At 42.3% G+C, this 22,463-nt stretch overlaps 1 protein-coding gene and 3 long non-coding RNA genes across 4 annotated transcripts; 3 read left to right on the forward strand and 1 right to left on the reverse strand.

Moving 5' to 3' along the window:
- Positions 1-11,167: 11,167 nt before the first annotated feature.
- LOC118370921 (methylthioribulose-1-phosphate dehydratase) lies at positions 11,168-16,139 on the forward strand. Its single transcript, XM_052505468.1, has 8 exons — positions 11,168-11,316; positions 11,756-11,946; positions 12,374-12,474; positions 12,627-12,675; positions 13,249-13,366; positions 13,538-13,673; positions 15,628-15,795; positions 15,991-16,139. Exons 2-8 carry the CDS (start codon positions 11,881-11,883, stop codon positions 16,106-16,108), a joined length of 756 nt encoding a protein of 251 aa, XP_052361428.1. The 5' UTR covers positions 11,168-11,316; positions 11,756-11,880; the 3' UTR covers positions 16,109-16,139.
- On the forward strand, positions 13,718-14,877 carry LOC127921902 (uncharacterized). Its single transcript, XR_008109959.1, has 3 exons — positions 13,718-13,790; positions 14,220-14,297; positions 14,844-14,877. It is a non-coding gene; the product is annotated as an uncharacterized LOC127921902 (long non-coding RNA).
- Positions 14,058-14,949, reverse strand: LOC127921901 (uncharacterized). The gene is made up of 3 exons (XR_008109958.1): positions 14,865-14,949; positions 14,514-14,552; positions 14,058-14,123 (listed from the first exon to the last, which is right to left on the reverse strand). It is a non-coding gene; the product is annotated as an uncharacterized LOC127921901 (long non-coding RNA).
- A 4,520-nt stretch (positions 16,140-20,659) lies between the features above and the next one.
- Positions 20,660-21,188, forward strand: LOC127921903 (uncharacterized). Its single transcript, XR_008109960.1, has 3 exons — positions 20,660-20,725; positions 20,789-20,914; positions 21,041-21,188. It is a non-coding gene; the product is annotated as an uncharacterized LOC127921903 (long non-coding RNA).
- The last annotated feature ends 1,275 nt before the right edge of the window (positions 21,189-22,463 follow it).

Raw genomic sequence — 22,463 nt, forward strand, 5'->3', positions numbered from 1 at the left:
TGGTGGCCATCAGGAAGTCAGGATAACTCAGTAGAGGATCTTTGGTGGCCATCAGGAAGTCAGGATAACTCAGTAGAGGATCTTTGGTGGCCATCAGGAAGTCAGGATAACTCAGTAGAGCAGGCCTGGACAACTCCAGTCCTCAGGGTCTGAATGGTGTCACACTTTTCCCCCAGTCCCAGCTAACACACCTGTCAGTCCCAGCTAACACACCTGTCAGTCCCAGCTAACACACCTGACTCCAATAACCAACTAATCTTGATCTTCAGTTAAAAATGCAATTCGTTTAAATCATGTGTGTTTCTAGGGATGGGCGAAAAGTGACACCAATCAGGCCCCTGAGGACTGGAATTGCCCAGGCCTACTGTAGAGGGTCTTTGGTGGCCCAGTCAGGACCAACAGGAAGTCAGGATGACTCAGTAGAGGGTCTTTGGTGGCCCAGTCAGGACCAACAGGAAGTCAAGATGACTCAGTAGCAGCACCTACGTAGAGAGGTGTGTTTCTCAGATGACTAAACATGTGTGGGATGGGTAGTAGACACCTGTCCCGTCTCGTCCACCACACACCCCTCTGGCTTAAAGTAGAATTGTCATCACTTCCTGGTCTGGGTACTAAGGCCTTTGAAGCTTTAGACAGCCTGAGAGAAAATAAAGGTACGGGCCTGCTCCTGCACGCACACACACCTCCCATGTATAATGTGTTGCTTCCGTCTCTCTCCTTCCCCCAACCTGGGCTTCAACCAGGCACTCTCTGAACACATTGACAAAAGCATTGTTACCTATCTCTCTCCACAAAAGCCATGGGAAAACAACTATTTCAATGTCTCAGAGCAAGTGACGTCAATGATTGCACCGCTAACTAGCTAGCCATTTCACACCGGTTACACATGCATGCATACTGAAGACACACACACACACACACACACACACACACACACACACACACACACACACACACACACACACACACACACACACACACACACACACACACACACACACACACACACACACACACACACACACACTGACATACCTTCATGTAAGCATGCACACACACACATGCATGCCTGTGAGTACACACAGACACGGGATGGTGGGATGCTTGACATTTACATATGTACACAGACAGACACAATTGACCTAGTTTTCCAGTAGAACAAACCATGTTTGACTACAATACATGTTTTTATTGCTTTTTCAGCAAAATAAATGTCTGTAACATGGAAGGATGATGGGGAAAGATATGTCTGTACCATGGAAGGATGATGGTGAAAGAGATGTCTGTACCATGGAAGGAGGATGTGGAAATGATCGTTAATCCTGTGGGGAATTTCCAAACATGCTTCATATTGACTGAAGTTTCCTGTATGTGGTTACTTGTGGCTACACTGTGCGTCTGTGTGTGTCCGTGCCAGATGACAAGTGAAACACTTCCACCACAGTGAGCAATACTAAAGGCTGCTGGGTCGGGACCATGTAGAGCAGCACTAATAGAGAGATACAAGTGGTAGTGGATAAGGTTCAGCCACCCACACAGGTCTGTCTGGCAAGAACTAATCAGATGTCTTCAGAACAGGTTTATTGCAGATATTGGGTTCAACACGCCACACTCCTAAAAGTTGCTCAATGGAAAGATACAAGAAAATAATAAGCATAAGCAGGTGCTTCCAGACAACGTATGGGGCAAAGCCAAATACACACAGCTAGTCGAACACATTGACAGGACAAAGGCCCAGTGACTGGTGAGCATATATACAACATGACTGCCATGTAACTAAAGGTCTGCACATGTGCACAAGACCACGACCAACGTGGAATAGCAACTGCACCACAAGCGAAGGTACAGGCAAATTTAGGCTACATACATACATACATCATAAGGCTACACACAGTACATGGTAGCATGAAGCTACATAAAGACTGTAAAGGTACATAAACACAGCTATACGCATCAACAGACAACATAAACAGAATATATTTCCCTTACAGTACATGTGAGCTTCATCACCAAGCCGAACAAGCTAGCGTTAATGGCTCATATTCTGGCTTAGCTGGCTAGTAGTAACATGACACACATGACAGGAAAACACCTGATAAATATGGGGAATATGAACTTAGCAACATCTTGATAACAAACATGGTCATCTCCCGTCTTTTTCGGATGTCCATCCAGTTTGATTTCCATTTGCCATATATATTTTAACTGTGCTGTTTCACAGAGGTTCTGAAGCTATATACATTTTACAGACACAGTGTATTTAAAATCAGTTATCTTGTTGTTATTAGTCCCACCCTTCATCTCCATTCAATCCCTCCCATCTAACTTTAACACCATCCAGTGTTGATTTCTATTTGCCATATATATTGTTCAACTGTGCTGTGATGTTTCACAAAATTTCTGAACTTTTCTATTCTCATAGTTTATACAGATTGTACATTAAAGATAAACATTGTTGCTGACCGCGATCTCACTCTGAAGACAGGAGCGAGGTTCAGTGAGGTGCACAGGGAATGGTGGACTGTGATTGGCTGATACAACTGGGATCTTGTAGGTATCAATAATGAGAACAAGTACAACTAACTACTAGATTAGGGTTGATGTAACTACTACATAAGAGCTGGCCATTTTAACACCTAGTATTACCATAGTATCACCGTAGTATCACCATAGTATCACCATAATATCACCATAGTATCACCATACTATCACCGTAGTATCACCGTAGTATCACCGTAGTATCACCGTAGTATCACCGTAGTATCACTGTAGTATCACCATAGAAACACCATACTATCACTGTAGTATCACCACACTATCACCGTAGTATCATCATATTATCACCGTAGTATCACCGTAGTATCACCATAGTATCACCATACTATCACCATAGTATCACCATAGTGTCACCATACTATCACCATACTATCACCATACTATCACCGTAGTATCACCATACTATCACCGTAGTATCACCATACTATCACCGTAGTATCACCGTAGTATCACAATAGTTTCACCATACTATCACTGTAGTATCACCACACTATCACCGTAGTATCATCATATTATATCACCGTAGTATCACCATAGTATCACCATAGTATCACCATAGTATCACCATAGTATCACCATAGTGTCACCATACTATCACCGTAGTATCACCATACTATCACCATACTATCACCATACTATCACCATAGTATCACCATAGTGTCACCATACTATCACCGTAGTATCACCGTAGTATCACCATACTATCACCATACTATCACCATACTATCACCATACTATCACCATACTATCACCATACTATCACCATAGTATCACCATAGTGTCACCATACTATCACCGTAGTATCACCATACTATCACCATACTATCACCATAGTATCACCATAGTATCACCATACTATCACCGTAGTATCACCATACTATCACCGTAGTATCACCATACTATCACCGTAGTATCACAATAGTTTCACCATACTATCACTGTAGTATCACCACACTATCACCGTAGTATCCTCATATTATCACCGTAGTATCACCGTAGTATCACCGTAGTATCACCATACTATCACCGTAGTATCACCGTAGTATCACAATAGTATCACCATACTATCACCATAGTATCACCATACTATCACCGTAGTATCACCATACTATCACCGTAGTATCACCATAGTATCACAATAGTTTCACCATACTATCACCATAGTATCACCATAGTATCACCGTAGTATCACCGTAGTATCACCATGCTATCACCATAGTATCCCCATAGTAACAACATAGTATCACCATAGTATCACCATACTATCCCCATAGTAACACCATACTATCACCGTAGTATCACCATACTATCACCGTAGTAGCACCATAGTATCACCATACTATGACCATAGTATCACCGTAGTATCACCATAGTATCACCGTAGTATCACGATAGTATCACCATAGTATCACCGTAGTATCACCATAGTTACAGCATAGTATCACCGTAGTATCACCATACTATCACTGTAGTATAACCATAGTATCACCATAGTATCACCGTAGTATCACCATACTATCACCGTAGTATCCCCATAGTAACAACATAGTATCACCGTAGTATCACCACACTATCACCGTAGTATCACCATACTATCACTGTAGTTTCACCATAGTATCACCGTAGTATCACCGTAGTATCACCGTACTATCACCATAGTATCACCGTAGTATCACCATAGTATCACCGTAGTATCACCGTAGTATCACCGTAGTATCACCATAGTATCACCATAGTGTCACCAAACTATCACCATAGTATCACCGTAGTATCACCGTAGTAACAACATAGTATCACCGTAGTATCACCATACTATCCCCGTAGTAACACCATACTATTACTGTAGTGTCACCGTAGTATCACCATAGTGTAACCATAGTATCACCATAGTATCACCATAGTATCACCGTAGTATCACCGTAGTATCACCATAGTATCCCCATAGTAACACCATACTATCACCGTAGTATCACCGTAGTATCACCATAGTATCACCGTAGTATCACCATAGTATCACCGTAGTATCACCATAGTATCACCATAGTATCACCGTAGTATCACCATAGTAACAGCATAGTATCACCGTAGTATCACCATACTATCACTGTAGTATCACCATACTATCACCGTAGTATCCCCATAGTAACAACATAGTATCACCATAGTATCACCACACTATCACCGTAGTATCACCATACTATCACTGTAGTATCACCATAGTATCACCATAGTATCACCATAGTATCACCGTAGTATCACCATACTATCACTGTAGTATCACCATAGTATCACCATAGTATCACCGTAGTATCACCGTAGTATCACCATAGTATCACCATAGTATCACCGTAGTATCACCATACTATCACCGTAGTATCCCCATAGTAACAACATAGTATCACTGTAGTATCACCATACTATCCCCGTAGTAACACCATACTATTACTGTAGTGTCACCGTAGTATCACCATAGTGTAACCATAGTATCACCATAGTATCACAAATCTATCACCATAGTATCACTATGCTATCACCGTAGTATCCCCATAGTAACAACATAGTATCACCGTAATATCACCATACTATCCCCGTAGTAACACCATACTATCACCGTAGTATCACCGTAGTATCACCATACTATCACCGTAGTATCACCGTAGTATCACCATACTATCACTGTAGTATCACCATACTATCACAGTAGTATCACCATAGTAACAACATAGTATCACCGTAGTATCAACATACTATCCCCGTAGTAACACCATACTATTACTGTAGTGTCACCGTAGTATCACCATAGTATCACCATAGTATCACCGTAGTATCACCATAGTATCACCATAGTGTCACAAAACTATCACCATAGTATCACCATAGTATCACCGTAGTATCACCGTAGTATCACCATGCTATCACCGTAGTATCCCCATAGTAACAACATAGTATCACTGTAGTATCACCATACTATCCCCGTAGTAACACCATACTATCCCCGTAGTAACACTATACTATCACTGTAGTATCAACGTAGTATCACCATACTATCACCGTAGTATCGCCATACTATCACCGTAGTAACACTATACTATCCCCGTAGTAACACCATACTATCACCATATTATCACCATAGTATCACCGTAGTATCACCATAATATCACCATAGTATCACCGTAGTATCACCATAGTATCACCATAGTGTCACCATACTATCACCATAGTATCACCATACTATCACTGTAGTATCACCATAGTATCACCGTAGTATCACCATAGTATCACCATACTATCACCATAGTATCACCGTAGTATCACCATACTATCACCATAGTATCACCGTAGTATCACCATACTATCACCGTAGTATCCCCATAGTAACAACATAGTATCACCGTAGTATCACCACACTATCACCGTAGTATCACCATACTATCACTGTAGTGTCACCGTAGTATCACCATAGTATCACCATAGTATCACCATAGTATCACCGTAGTATCACCATAGTATCACCGTAGTATCACCATAGTATCACCATAGTATCACCATAGTATCACCGTAGTATCACCATAGTATCACCATAGTGTCACCATACTATCACCATAGTATCACCATAGTATCACCGTAGTATCACTGTAGTATCACCATACTATCCCCGTAGTATCACCATACTATCACCGTAGTATCACCATGCTATCACCGTAGTATCACCGTAGTATCCCCGTAGTATCGCCATACTATCACCATATTATCACCATAGTATCACCGTAGTATCACCATAGTATCACCGTAGTATCACCATAGTATCACCGCAGTATCACCGTAGTATCACCATAGTATCACCATAGTATCACCGTAGTATCACCATAGTAACAGCATAGTATCACCGTAGTATCACCATACTATCACTGTAGTATCACCATACTATCACCGTAGTATCCCCATAGTAACAACATAGTATCACCATAGTATCACCACACTATCACCGTAGTATCACCATACTATCACTGTAGTATCACCATAGTATCACCATAGTATCACCATACTATCACCGTAGTATCACCATAGTATCACCGTAGTATCACCATAGTATCACCATAGTATCACCGTAGTATCACTATAGTATCACCATACTATCACCGTAGTATCACCATGCTATCACTGTAGTATCCCCATAGTAACAACATAGTATCACTGTAGTATCACCATACTATCCCCGTAGTAACACCATACTATTACTGTAGTGTCACCGTAGTATCACCATAGTGTAACCATAGTATCACCATAGTATCACCGTAGAATCACCATAGTATCACAAATCTATCACCATAGTATCACTATGCTATCACCGTAGTATCCCCATAGTAACAACATAGTATCACCGTAATATCACCATACTATCCCCGTAGTAACACCATACTATCACCGTAGTATCACCGTAGTATCACCATACTATCACCGTAGTATCACCGTAGTATCACCATACTATCACTGTAGTATCACCATACTATCACAGTAGTATCACCATAGTAACAACATAGTATCACCGTAGTATCAACATACTATCCCGTAGTAACACCATACTATTACTGTAGTGTCACCGTAGTATCACCATAGTATCACCGTAAGTATCACCATAGTATCACCATAGTGTCACAAAACTATCACCATAGTATCACCATAGTATCACCGTAGTATCACCGTAGTATCACCATGCTATCACCGTAGTATCCCCATAGTAACAACATAGTATCACTGTAGTATCACCATACTATCCCGTGTAGTAACACCATACTATCCCCGTAGTAACACTATACTATCACTGTAGTATCAACGTGGTATCACCATACTATCAATATCGCCATACTATCACCGTAGTAACACTATACTATCCCGTAGTAACACCATACTATCACCATATTATCACCATAGTATCACCGTAGTATCACCATAATATCACCATAGTATCACCGTAGTATCACCATAGTATCACCATAGTGTCACCATACTATCACCATAGTATCACCATAATATCACCATAGTATCACCATAGTATCACCGTAGTATCACCATAGTAACAGCATAGTATCACCGTAGTATCACCATACTATCACTGTAGTATAACCATAGTATCACCATAGTATCACCGTAGTATCACCATACTATCACCGTAGTATCCCCATAGTAACAACATAGTATCACCGTAGTATCACCACACTATCACCGTAGTATCACCATACTATCACTGTAGTTTCACCATAGTATCACCGTAGTATCACCGTAGTATCAAGTATCACCATAGTATCACCGTAGTATCACCATAGTATCACCATAGTATCACCGTAGTATCACCGTAGTATCACCATAGTATCACCATAGTGTCACCATACTATCACCATAGTATCACCGTAGTATCACCGTAGTAACAACATAGTATCACTGTAGTATCACCATACTAAAGTAGTAACACCATACTATTACTGTAGTGTCACCGTAGTATCACCATAGTGTAACCATAGTATCACCATAGTATCACCATACTATCACCGTAGTATCACCGTAGTATCACCATAGTATCACCATACTATGACCATGAAGTATCACCATAGTATCACCGTAGTATCACCATAGTATCACCGTAGTATCACCATAGTATCACCGCAGTATCACCGTAGTATCACCATAGTATCACCATAGTATCACCGTAGTATCACCATAGTATCACCATAGTATCACCGTAGTATCACCATACTATCACTGTAGTATCACCATAGTATCACCATAGTATCACCGTAGTATCACCGTAGTATCACCATAGTAACAACATAGTATCACCGTAGTATCACCACACTATCACCGTAGTATCACCATACTATCACTGTAGTATCACCATAGTATCACCGTAGTATCACCATAGTATCACCATACTATCACCATAGTATCACCGTAGTATCACCATAGTATCACCATAGTATCACCGTAGTATCACCGTAGTATCACCATAGTATCACCATAGTATCACCATACTATCACCGTAGTATCACCATGCTATCACCGTAGTATCCCCATAGTAACAACATAGTATCACTGTAGTATCACCATACTATCCCCGTAGTAACACCATACTATTACTGTAGTGTCACCGTAGTATCACCATAGTGTAACCATAGTATCACCATAGTATCACCGTAGAATCACCATAGTATCACCATAGTGTCACAAATCTATCACCATAGTATCACTATGCTATCACCGTAGTATCCCCATAGTAACAACATAGTATCACCGTAATATCACCATACTATCCCCGTAGTAACACCATACTATCACCGTAGTATCACCGTAGTATCACCATACTATCACCGTAGTATCACCGTAGTATCACCATACTATCACTGTAGTATCACCATACTATCACAGTAGTATCACCATAGTAACAACATAGTATCACCGTAGTATCAACATACTATCCCGTAGTAACACCATACTATTATTGTAGTGTCACCGTAGTATCACCATAGTATCACCATAGTATCACCGTAGTATCACCATAGTATCACCATAGTGTCACAAAACTATCACCATAGTATCACCATAGTATCACCGTAGTATCACCATGCTATCACCGTAGTATCCCCATAGTAACAACATAGTATCACTGTAGTATCACCATACTATCCCCGTAGTAACACCATACTATCCCGTGGTAACACTATACTATCACTGTAGTATCAACGTAGTATCACCATACTATCACCGTAGTATCACCGTAGTATCGCCATACTATCACCGTAGTAACACTATACTATCCCCGTAGTAACACCATACTATCACCATATTATCACCATAGTATCACCGTAGTATCACCATAATATCACCATAGTATCACCGTAGTATCACCATAGTATCACCATAGTGTCACCATACTATCACCATAGTATCACCATAATATCACCATAGTATCACCATAGTATCACCGTAGTATCACCGTAGTATCACCATAGTGTCACCATACTATCACCATAGTATCACCATACTATCACCGTATTATCCCCGTAGTATCACCATAGTATCACCGTAGTATCACCGTAGTAACAACATAGTATCACCGTAGTATCACCATACTATCCCGTAGTAACACCATACTATCACCGTAGTATCACCGTAGTATCACCATAGTATCACCTTAGTATCACCATAGTATCACCATAGTGTCACCATACTATCGCCATAGTATCACCATAGTATCAACATACTATCCCCGTAGTATCACCATAGTATCACCATAGTATCACCATAGTATCACCGTAGTATCACCATACTATCACCGTAGTATCACCGTAGTATTACCGTAGTATCACCATAGTGTCACCATAGTATCAACATACTATCCCCGTAGTAACACCATACTATCACCGTAGTATCACAGTAGTATCACCATAGTATACATTAAGACTGTGTCTAAATCAGTCATATCTGTTCCTTGTCAGTAAACTCAGCTTAGGTGAACGTGCCTGTTACCATGCCTTTAAATATCCACTCCCTAAGTGAAGGCCTAAGCCTTCAGCATGCAACGATCCAATGCCTGTCACGTGTCCCCGGCACTTCTGTCAACACAAGGCATTTTATCCTGTCTGACGAGAACCTAGAAATCCCTATTGGCCTGGACTTACCCCTCCACTTTTCACCCCAGCCATCTGTAGGCTACCTCCCTATGATATCCTACACACTGTCAGTCCAAAAAACACTAAGTAAAAGGCAGGCTTGTGGAAAATGTTTCTTGATAACGAACATGGTCATCTGTCAATTATAAAACAATGTATCTAATAAGGACTTTGGTGAAGTAAAGCTGTCCCAAGGAAACATCCCTCCCCCTGGGATGGATAGACCTACAACAAGGTTGTAAACCAACATTATATTAAAGGCCTAATGGTCATGTTTCAGGTTGCAGGACTAAATGTTTGTTATGAAGAGTTCATGTCACAGCCACACTATCCTTTCAAATGCTGATAGATACAGTAATACAACACTGCAGCCCGCCTGGTTTTCAACCATCCAAAGGTCCCTCATGTCACTCTGCTCCTCCACACACTCCACTGGCTTCCAGTCGAAGCTCACATCCACTACAAGACCATGGTACTTATCTATGGAAAAGCACTAAGGAACTGCCACTTCAGGCTATGCTCAAACCCTACACCTTAACCCAAGCACTCCGTTCTGCCAGCTCGGGTCTCTTGAATGCACTAACTGTAAGTCGCTCTGTATAAGAGCATCTGCTAAATGACTCAAATATAATATAATAATATAATGTACTAGTAGGCATCTACACTGTAATTAGACTGCAGCCTGCAAGCACCATGATGTAAATTGGTGACTCTAGTTGGGAAGAGAGGCACCACTTTTCATGACGAGACAAGAAAAAAGTACCTGTCGTTACCATAAATTTGGTTTAATTTATTTGGGCTCTGCTACCACCTGGTGCTTGTTAGGCATACTTGTGCAACACCCTCTCCAGGTTGAAGTTACCCTGATATAGGATATACATCTTCAAACAAAAATATGAACAAATAATAAAACACGTTTGATTTTGAATTGCTAAGAATTGTTTCATCTTATTTTTGCCGATTATCAAAGACCTCTGCGATTATTCGATAATTGTCTTCAGGCACAATACAAGGCCACGTGCAAGAGATCTGGAGGTCCTTACTATATCCTGTCGCACTAATGACGACACCTCTGCTTTCAAACAAACACACAAAGGTATTTAAAATGCGATAAAACGGAATTGTTCCATTTAAACATGTGGCGAAATATTGTATTTAAACGATATGTTGTTTTAGATTTCGTTTAGGAGGAATAACGTCGCATGTTAAAGTTATCTAGTTTGCTTTTTTGGCCAGCCTGTTACAGTTGCGCTCTAGTGTATCGGCACCCTTGTACGTCTATTTTAAATCATTCAATACGTCTTCAAATATACATTTAAAATAAAACACGTGTTCACTCGTGTACTGTGGTAAGTTGCAGGTCTTTTTACAAGGTAAAAACAGCCATTCAAATCGTGTTGAAAAGAGAACAGGATATTCTGCTTCATTATAACGTTACCACTGTGAACATGTAAGGAATTTGATTATAACCAAACATGGACTTAAGCAAGGTTACAAGTCCATCTCCCGAGACCTTGGCATTGCTGTTTCCACAGTTCGTAATGTTATCAGGAAGCATGCTGTCCATGGAGTTGTAGTCAACCTCCCAGGACGTGGGCGCAAGAAGACTCTGGTTCCACCGGGTGAAAAAGCAGTTCGTTCTGCATCTATCCAAAATAAAATGACATCTGTTTGTGATGCCACCATTGATGACAAGGAAAATGGTTCCGAGTCGACGGAGTCTCAGGTATGTGCTTTAGAACGACTGCTAACAGTTGTAGGTTATCTAGCTAGGCTGGCTAACACATTTAAAACAAGTCTTGCAATCTGAAATTGCAAACAAGTAACGAGCTAGATTCACACCTTAACTTGTAGGCTAGACAGTGAGTAGAGCAAGAATCTAAGGACAATAGAAGCGATGAGGGAAGTCGGAGGAAGATATTTTGGGAAGTCCAAAGCCAGAGAGCTGGAGAGAAACGACAGGGGGGACTTTAACAGGGAGAGGGTAAGAGAGAGAACACACAGCTCCAGTTTAAGACTCAGAAAGAGTGAGAAGAGGTAAATGGATGTGGCCACATCTCACAACATTCATAATTTGCACAAGCACCTGAAAGTAAATGATGAGCCATTATGGTGTCTGGGTAATGTAGTGTTTCCCCATCACCTTGTTTCAGGACAAGGAACATCCACGGCTTCTCATCCCAGAGTTATGTCGTCTTTTCTACCAACTCGGCTGGGTTACTGGGACAGGAGGAGGGCTAAGTTTGAGACGTGGGTAAGTGCTCTGACTTTAATATTGTTGAATCATTTTTAAAATTCAAAACCTCATACGTGACTTGGTCTTTAGTTAAATGTAGAGAGAGAGAGAGAGAATATGCATGCATGCTAGATAATGACCATTCATCTCCCCATTTTTGTTGTACCTAGAGATCAGATCTACATTGCCCCGTCTGGAGTGCAGAAGGAGAGACTACAGGTGAGCAGGGCTGGTGTTTTGCCTTCATATCATCATAGAGACTACAGGTGAGCAGGGCTGGTGTTTTACCTTCATATCATCATAGAGACTACAGGTGAGCAGGGCTGGTGTTTTACCTTCATATCATCATAGAGACTACAGGTGAGCAGGGCTGGTGTTTTACCTTCATATCATCATAGAGACTACAGGTGAGCAGGGCTGGTGTTTTACCTTCATATCATCATAGAGACTACAGGTGAGCAGGGCAGGTGTTTTGCCTTCATATCATCATAGAGACTACAGGTGAGCAGGGCTGGTGTTTTACCTTCATATCATAGAGACTACAGGTGAGCAGGGCTGGTGTTTTACCTTCATATCATCATAGAGACTACAGGTGAGCAGGGCTGGTGTTTTACCTTCATATCATCATAGAGACTACAGGTGAGCAGGGCTGGTGTTTTACCTTCATATCATCATAGAGACTACAGGTGAGCAGGGCTGGTGTTATGCCTTCATATCATCAGAGCCAACTTGGACTACTTAGTTTGACAGTTTCTAGAGATGTGTTTTTTATGTGTGTGTTGCACCCTGTAGCCAGATGACATGTTTGTCTGTGATGTGGAGGAGAGAGACATCAGCTCCCCACCCCCCTGGAAGAACCTGAAGAAGAGCCAGTGCACCCCTCTGTTCATGAATGCCTTCACTATGAGAGGTGAGCTCTCTGTTAATGAATGCTACACTATGAGAGGTGACTTCTCTCTGTCCATGATTGATACACTGAGAGGTGAGCTCTCTGTTAATGAATGATAGTCTATGAGGGTGAGCTTTATTCACAGACCTGGGAATAGGCCAACATGCTAACTGTCTCCCTCCTGTTCCTCAGCGGCGCAGGCCGTCATCCACACCCACTCCAAGGCTGCCGTCATGGCAACTCTGTTTTATCCTGGCAAGGAGTTCCGCATAACTCACCAGGAGATGATAAAGGGAATCCGCAAGGGCACCTCCAGAACCAACTACAGGTAGGCACATGGCTAGAACACCTCCAGAACCAACTACAGGTAGGCACATGGCTAGGGCACCTCCAGAACCAACTACAGGTAGGCACATGGCTAGGACACCTCCAGAACCAACTACAGGTAGGCACATGGCTAGAACACCTCCAGAACCAACTACAGGTAGGCACATGGCTAGGACACCTCCAGAACCAACTACAGGTAGGCACATGGCTAGGACACCTCCAGAACCAACTACAGGTAGGCACATGGCTAGGACACCTCCAGAACCAACTACAGGTAGGCACATGGCTAGGACACCTCCAGAACCAACTACAGGTAGGCACATGGCTAGGACACCTCCAGAACCAACTACAGGTAGGCACATGGCTAGGACACCTCCAGAACCAACTACAGGTAGGCACATGGCTAGGACACCTCCAGAACCAACTACAGGTAGGCACATGGCTAGGACACCTCCAGCACCAACTACAGGTAGGCACATGGCTAGGACACCTCCAGAACCAACTACAGGTAGGCACATGGCTAGGACACCTCCAACACCAACTACAGGTAGGCACATGGCTAGGACACCTCCAGAACCAACTACAGGTAGGCACATGGCTAGGACACCTCCAGAACCAACTACAGGTAGGCACATGGCTAGGACACCTCCAACACCAACTACAGGTAGGCACATGGCTAGGACACCTCCAGAACCAACTACAGGTAGGCACATGGCTAGGACACCTCCAACACCAACTACAGGTAGGCACATGGCTAGGACACCTCCAACACCAACTACAGGTAGGCACATGGCTAGGACACCTCCAGAACCAACTACAGTTAGGCACATGGCTAGGACACCTCCAGAACCAACTACAGGTAGGCACATGGCTAGGACACCTCCAACACCAACTACAGGTAGGCACAAGGCTAGGACACCTCCAACGCCAACTACAGGTAGGCACATGGCTAGGACACCTCCAGAACCAACTACAGGTAGGCACATGGCTAGGACACCTCCAGAACCAACTACGGGTAGGCACATGGCTAGGACACCTCCAACACCAACTACAGGTAGGCACATGGCTAGGATACCTCCAGAACCAACTACAGGTGGGCACATGGCTAGGACACCTCCAGCACCAACTACAGGTAGGCACATGGCTAGGACACCTTCAGAACCAACTACAGGTAGGCACATGGCTAGAACACCTCCAGAACCAACTACAGGTAGGCACATGGCTAGGACACCTCCAGAACCAACTACAGGTAGGCACATGGCTAGGACACCTCCAGAACCAACTACAGGTAGGCACATGGCTAGGACACCTCCAGAACCAACTACAGGTAGGCACATGGCTAGGACACCTCCAGAACCAACTACAGGTAGGCACATGGCTAGGACACCTCCAGAACCAACTACAGGTAGGCACATGGCTAGGGCACCTCCAGAACCAACTACAGGTAGGCACATGGCTAGGACACCTCCAGAACCAACTACAGGTAGGCACATGGCTAGGACACCTCCAGCACCAACTACAGGTAGGCACATGGCTAGGACACCTCCAGAACCAACTACAGGTAGGCACATGGCTAGGACACCTCCAGAACCAACTACAGGTAGGCACATGGCTAGGACACCTCCAGAACCAACTACAGGTAGGCACATGGCTAGGACACCTCCAGCACCAACTACGGGCGGGCACGTGGCCAGGACACCTCCAGCGCCAACTACGGGCGGGCACGTGGCCAGGACAGTGTGAACAGTGAATGTCTGTACTGTGTGAATGTCTGTACTGAAACAGTCCAGCCCCGGCAGCTTATGAAAATGAATGTGAGAATCCAGATGTTACCTTGTAACTCCTGTCTATTCTGGCACATTTTCATTCAGGGGAAACTGACACTTGATTTTAGATAGTGGCCCTATTGACTATGCATTCTGCTCACACACTGACGTTGATGTGTGTGTGTGTAGATATGATGAAACCCTGGTGGTCCCCATCATTGAGAACACCCCGGAGGAGCAGGACCTGAAGGAGCGCATGGCGCTGGCCATGGAGCAGTACCCAGACTCCTGTGCGGTCCTCGTCCGGCGCCACGGCGTCTACGTGTGGGGGGAGTCCTGGGAGAAAGCCAAGACCATGTGAGTTAATGAATGATTATGAAGTAACACAATGTTTTATAGAAGTGAATAACTATAAATAGTCTAAAAGTAATGTTTGTAGAAGTATTACTGTGAATGTGTCATTTAGGCTGAATGTATCACTGTTTTTAAATGCATCATTGGTGCTTTCTAGCGGTTTGTGTGGTAGTGGGTTATCCACGTGTCTTGTTCCAGGTGTGAATGTTATGACTACTTATTTGACATCGCCGTCCAAATGAAGCAGAGTGGAATGGATCCTTCAGCACCACCCATTGAAGAGAACCATTACGACCATGTCCAACCATCCCAATAAATGGAGGCAAACAATCAGGTCCTAAAATGAACACCTGCCAAATGTGGATTTTTTTCCCCAGCCATGTCGCCGGGTGGTCAGGACTTCACAGTGAAAGTATTTCACTCACATTTGTGAATATAGAAAGTCAAGTTTGATCACATTTATATTGACATATATGCTGCACTTGCTGTTTTCAAAATATTTCTGCCGATTTTGTTTCATAGCTGGTAATATATAGCCTGTTCCACCTCGCTCTGCAACACAGCCTGGCTGGGGGACTGTGCGCACGTGAAGAGCTGAGTGAAAGATTACATTTTTAGAAGCGCTGTGCACAGGCATAAAAGTTGGTCTAATTTACTTGAGAAGAAAGTCTACTGAAGTGAAACCCTGTCCTTGTGTTTCTTGAATATTTACATTGTTTTGTTCACAAACTAGGTTGTTTTTCTATGTTTGAGTTTCAACTGCTTGGTTAGAAGACCACGCTTCTACTAGTCAATCTCACAGGCAGAAACAATACTGATTTGCGCTGCCACGGTAACCTCCCTCCTTAAAGGTGCAGGTGAACATTTTTGTCTCTATGATATTTTGGTTAAAAATTAAATGAATGAATATACCAATTTGACTTCTTACTAGTAATACACGTATTGTAGGCCCTACGCCCAAACAAGGGCACTGCGTTCATCCACCTCTGGCCTGCTCGCCTCCCTACCACTGAGGAAGTACAGTTCCCTCTCAGCCCAGTCAAAACTGTTCGCTGCTCTGGCCCCCAATGGTGGAACAAACTCCTCACGACGCCAGGACAGCGGAGTCAATCACCACCTTCCGGAGACACCTGAAACCCCACCTCTTTAAGGAATACCTAGGATAGGATAAGTAATCCTTCTCACCCCCCTCTTAAGATTTAGATGCACTATTGTAAAGTGACTGTTCTACTGGATGTCATAAGGTGAATGCACCAATTTGTAAGTCGCTCTGGATAAGAGCGTCTGCTAAATGACTTAAATGTAAATGTTTTGTTCGTGTAATTTTTGTGGAAAATATTTTGGCTGGTAAAAAAAATCTGAGTGGCTGGTAGATTTAAAATAAAAAATAATAAATATTCCTGCCACAGTGGCTTTTGTACCAAAAACTACATTTTTATGTCCTGCAAACAATCATTAGAAATGTCTGTATTTTAATATACTCAATCTACAGTAATAGTAGAATGGTGTTATACAATATTTTACCCCCAAAACCTCTTATTGGTCCTTAAAAGACAGACTGGCTGTTGTTGTCAAATTGGCTGGACCTGAGCCACACACTAACCCATTGTGTTACAGACACAGACTTTATTTGACGAGATTTGCTGGCCTCACAAATGACATGTAGCTCCTTTTTTTAAAATTCTTTGTGGTCTAAGTTTTTATTTAATCTCTTTTTAAAGATTATGCTTTCCACAATAACGCTACTTGTATTGGCCTCTCGTATTGACATGTGCAGTTGTAGAGCAACATGAGGAGCCTGTCTCATGTTAAAATGGGTGTCAAAGAAACATTTGAGCTGTTAAAGGTGACTGGTCTTACTCTGACCAGACAGTCTGTATCACTACCATCTGAACTATTACAAGATTGTTAAGTGTCTATTCTCTCTCTTGAGCATTCAATGTAATCTGAAAGAATTAGACATCTAGGGGGTTGGTGTGTCATATCACAGAGACGCCTGTCTGCACTTATGGAATTCAAATTTAGCGGGAGTCAACGAGGGTTATTGTCTTGCATACTGCAAATCAAACAGCCTAACAGATGTGGATTGTTCACAGGCGAACAGACGTTTCACATAATATAGCAAAACATGAATCATGTCTGATCAATAATGATGAGGATTCATGTTAAAGTGTGCCAACGTTTTTTTTCAATTGTATTATGACATTTAAATGTGCTGGGATTGGTTAATATTTGCTCCGAGAGACAGGAAGTTGCATAGAAGATAGTTGGTGCGGGAGTCTTCCAATTCAGCCCTTTGTCTTCCTGGATTTGTCTTCCTCCCTTTATCCAATGGGTTCTACCAGTCCATTGCATGGTCGCTGTCCACGTTCATGTTGCGCAGAACCTCCAATTCCATTATTTTGATTCTGCCGTGGTCCATGGTGCTGAATCTCAGATCACTGCTGTGTCCTTGTTTGTCTAGATCTAGCATTCTATATGTTTTAAGTCTTGGGATTTTATTAAGAGCGATTACTGAGGGTAACCAACCTTTGCTTGACTGTTCAGCATAGCAGGTTAAATGTTAGGTTCACCTGAATTAGAAGTGTTGATACCCTCTCCCTGTTTTTTGTTGGAGAAAATCATATATTTGTCTTAGACAGTGCCTTCAGAAAGTATTTATACCCTAGAAGTAGCAGGCAAGGTGATCCCATCTCACTTCTGCTGTTTTTGTCTAGGGAGACCCTGGCCCAGGCAATTCGACAATCCAAACATTACACCAATATCTCAAATTTACGGATCATAGCATATCATTATACGCTGAAGATATCTTTATCTAGACAGTGTATCCTAATTCCTCCCAAGAGCTTTGAAGATCATAGACAAATTCAGCTCCATCTCAACTAAATAAATCTAACCAAATCTGCCCTACTGCCTCTCAACCCTGAGGGAAGACTCCATATCTACCAATGGAATCCCAATTGTTTCCCCCTTCTGGCTACTGGGATGAAATCCATAATGTGGTTTGAAAGTGTGTATTTTTAATTGAGACTTTAACTAGGCAAGTCAATTAAGAACAAATTCTTATTTACAATGACGGCCAAACCCGGACCACGCTGTGCGCCGCCCTATGGGACTCTCATGGCTGGGTGTGATACAGTCTGGAATCGAACCAGGGACTCTAGTGATGCCTCTTGCACTGAGATGCATTGCCTTAGACTGCTGCGCCACTCAGGAGCCATATATATATATAAGGTAAGTGAGCCCGGATACAAATGAACAAACATACAAAGAGGGGAAGAACGAGGACGATCCGTATCAAACTTTAAATGGTATTTCCAGGCACAAGCATTTCCCCCTCATCATAAATTGGTTTAGACATGATTCTTCTGCCCCTGGCTGAGTATAGTGAGAAATGTGGTGTCTCCTATTGCCCTGGAAGAGGTGGTCTCTACTGATATATCCCTTAAACAATGTAATATGGAGTCTCCTATTGCCCTGGAAGAGGTGGTCTCCACTGATATATCCCTTAAACAATGTAATATGGTGTCTCCTATTGCCCTGGAAGAGGTTGTCTCTACTGATATATCCCTTAAACAATGTAATATGGTGTCTCCTATTGCCCTGCAAGAGGTGGTCTCCACATATATATCCCTTAAACAATGTAATATGGTGTCTCCTATTGGCCTGGAAGAGGTGGTCTCCACATATATATCCCTTAAACAATGTAATATGGAGTCTCCTATTGCCCTGGAAGAGGTGGTCTCCACTGATATATCCCTTAAACAATGTAAAATTGAGTCTCCTATTTCCCTGTAAGAGGTGGTCTCCACTGATATATCCCTTAAACAATGTAATATGGTGTCTCCTATTGCCCTGGAAGAGGTTGTCTCCACTGATATATCCCTTAAACAATGTAATATGGTCTCCTATTGCCCTGGAAGAGGTGGTCTCTACTGATATATCCCTTAAACAATGTAATATGGAGTCTCCTATTGCCCTGGAAGAGGTGGTCTCCACTGATATATCCCTTAAACAATGTAATATGGAGTCTCCTATTGCCCTGGAAGAGGTGGTCTCCACTGATATATCCCTTAAACCATGTAATATGGAGTCTCCTATTGCCCTGGAAGAGGTGGTCTCCACTGATATATCCCTTAAACAATGTAATATGGAGTCTCCTATTGCCCTGGAAGAGGTGGTCTCCACTGATATATCCCTTAAACAATGTAATATGGAGTCTCCTATTGCCCTGGAAGAGGTTGTCTCTACTGATAAATCCCTTAAACAATGTAATATGGAGTCTCCTATTGCCCTGGAAGAGGTGGTCTCCACTGATATATCCCTTAAACAATGTAATATGGAGTCTCCTATTGCCCTGGAAGAGGTGGTCTCCACTGATATATCCCTTAAACAATGTAATATGGTGTCTCCTATTGCCCTGGAAGAGGTTGTCTCTACTGATAAATCCCTTAAACAATGTAATATGGAGTCTCCTATTGCCCTGGAAGAGGTGGTCTCCACTGATATATCCCTTAAACAATGTAATATGGAGTCTCCTATTGCCCTGGAAGAGGTGGTCTCCACTGATATATCCCTTAAACAATGTAATATGGAGTCTCCTATTGCCCTGGAAGAGGTGGTCTCCACTGATATATCCCTTAAACAATGTAATATGGAGTCTCCTATTGCCCTGGAAGAGGTGGTCTCCACTGATAGATCCCTTAAACAATGTAAAATGGAGTCTCCTATTGCCCTGTAAGAGGTGGTCTCCACTGATATATCCCTTAAACAATGTAATATGGAGTCTCCTATTGGCCTGGAAGAGGTGGTCTCCACTGATATATCCCTTAAACAATGTAAAATGGAGTCTCCTATTGCCCTGGAAGAGGTGGTCTCCACTGATATATCCCTTAAACAATGTAATATGGTGTCTCCTATTGCCCTGGAAGAGGTTGTCTCTACTGATATATCCCTTAAACAATGTAATATGGAGTCTCCTATTGCCCTGGAAGAGGTGGTCTCCACTGATATATCCCTTAAACAATGTAATATGGTGTCTCCTATTGCCCTGGAAGAGGTGGTCTCCACTGATATATCCCTTAAACAATGTAATATGGTGTCTCCTATTGCCCTGGAAGAGGTGGTCTCCACTGATATATCCCTTAAACAATGTAATATGGAGTCTCCTATTGCCCTGGAAGAGGTGGTCTCCACTGATATATCCCTTAAACAATGTAATATGGAGTCTCCTATTGCCCTGGAAGAGGTGGTCTCCACTGATATATCCCTTAAACAATGTAATATGGTGTCTCCTATTGCCCTGGAAGAGGTGGTCTCCACTGATATATCCCTTAAACAATGTAATATGGTGTCTCCTATTGCCCTGGAAGAGGTGGTCTCCACTGATATATCCCTTAAACGATGTAATATGGAGTCTCCTATTGCCCTGGAAGAGGTGGTCTCCACTGATATATCCCTTAAACCATTGTTACTGAGAATCAAATGGCATGCCATGTGATCTGGAAGGTGTCCTTTTGCACCCCCAGTGGTCCAAATTTGTAATCCGTACCCCTTGCCGAAATCATGGACAGTAATGGTTTGAGAACATTCCAGGATATGAAAGACATACTGTACACATTACCAGGCAGATTTTTTTTGTTTTCTATATTTACAACATACGTCAGCAATGCTGGCCCAGAGTCCCTTGGGAAATACAATTTGCAAACCATCCAATGATGTGATTTATAAATAAATGATCTGGGCTCCCAAAGAAAAGATCTCCCTTTTGGAAAGCTCTTATTCTGAGCTAGCCATTAAAGTATGGTGCACAGATCTTATTGAATCTGAACAACCCTTTAACTGGAACAGAATATGTAAAAATATGATCTTGGCATCCCATAATCCGAACCATAAATGTATACACTTATACAGACTGTATTTGACACCAAGAAAACGTTTTTCGATGAAATTGGCCAGAACTCCCCAACTGTTCACTGTGTCCCCTAAATCAGGTAGACACATTCCTCCATATGATGTGGGACAGCCCTGCAGTTAAATGCTATTGGGGCAAAGTGATTCAATTAATTTTCATGTACATTAATGTAAATATTCCAATGCTTTGCATCTGTTACTTAACGATAATAGCTCCTTGAATCAACTAATCAGAGACGATTACTGCTGACTCTTAGATGGCAATCACCTGACTCCCAATTCGCCAAGGGCCACAGTTACTATTAGAAGTTACTACATTTATAATTAGTGACAGCAGGAATAAATGGTGCAAATCAGGGAACAATTGAGACCTGGACAAATATACTTGACTCTGTAAAGAATAATCTCAGCTCCAGCCCAACACATAGAAATAAACCATTCATAAAAGCCCAACAAGCCTACAAACAATATAGGTAGTGCCATCAGAGTATTCACACCCCTTGACTTATTCCGCATTTTATTGTTACAGCCTGAATTCAGAACGGATTAAATTTATCTACATAAAATACTCCATAACGACAAAGTGAAAACATGTTTTTAGAAATCTTAGTACATTTAAACTATGTAAATTAAATCTGTGTTTCATTTTCAATAAGTATTCACACCCCTGAGTCAATACTTTGTAGAAGCACCTTTGGTGGCTATTACAGCTTTGAGTTGTCTAGGGTTGTCTCAGGGTATGTCTGGATCAGCTTTGA

The sequence above is a fragment of the Oncorhynchus keta genome, unplaced genomic scaffold (genome assembly GCF_023373465.1).
Source record: "Oncorhynchus keta strain PuntledgeMale-10-30-2019 unplaced genomic scaffold, Oket_V2 Un_contig_2394_pilon_pilon, whole genome shotgun sequence".
Lineage (NCBI taxonomy): Eukaryota > Metazoa > Chordata > Actinopteri > Salmoniformes > Salmonidae > Oncorhynchus > Oncorhynchus keta.

Coding starts and splice junctions, on each gene's coding strand:
- LOC118370921 (XM_052505468.1), top strand. CDS start 11,881: ATGACATCTGTTTGTGATGCCACCATTGATGACAAGGAAAATGGTTCC. Junction 12,676..13,248: donor TGCAGAAGGAGAGACTACAG/GTGAGCAGGGCT, acceptor TGCACCCTGTAG/CCAGATGACATGTTTGTCTG. Junction 13,367..13,537: donor GAATGCCTTCACTATGAGAG/GTGAGCTCTCTG, acceptor CCTGTTCCTCAG/CGGCGCAGGCCGTCATCCAC.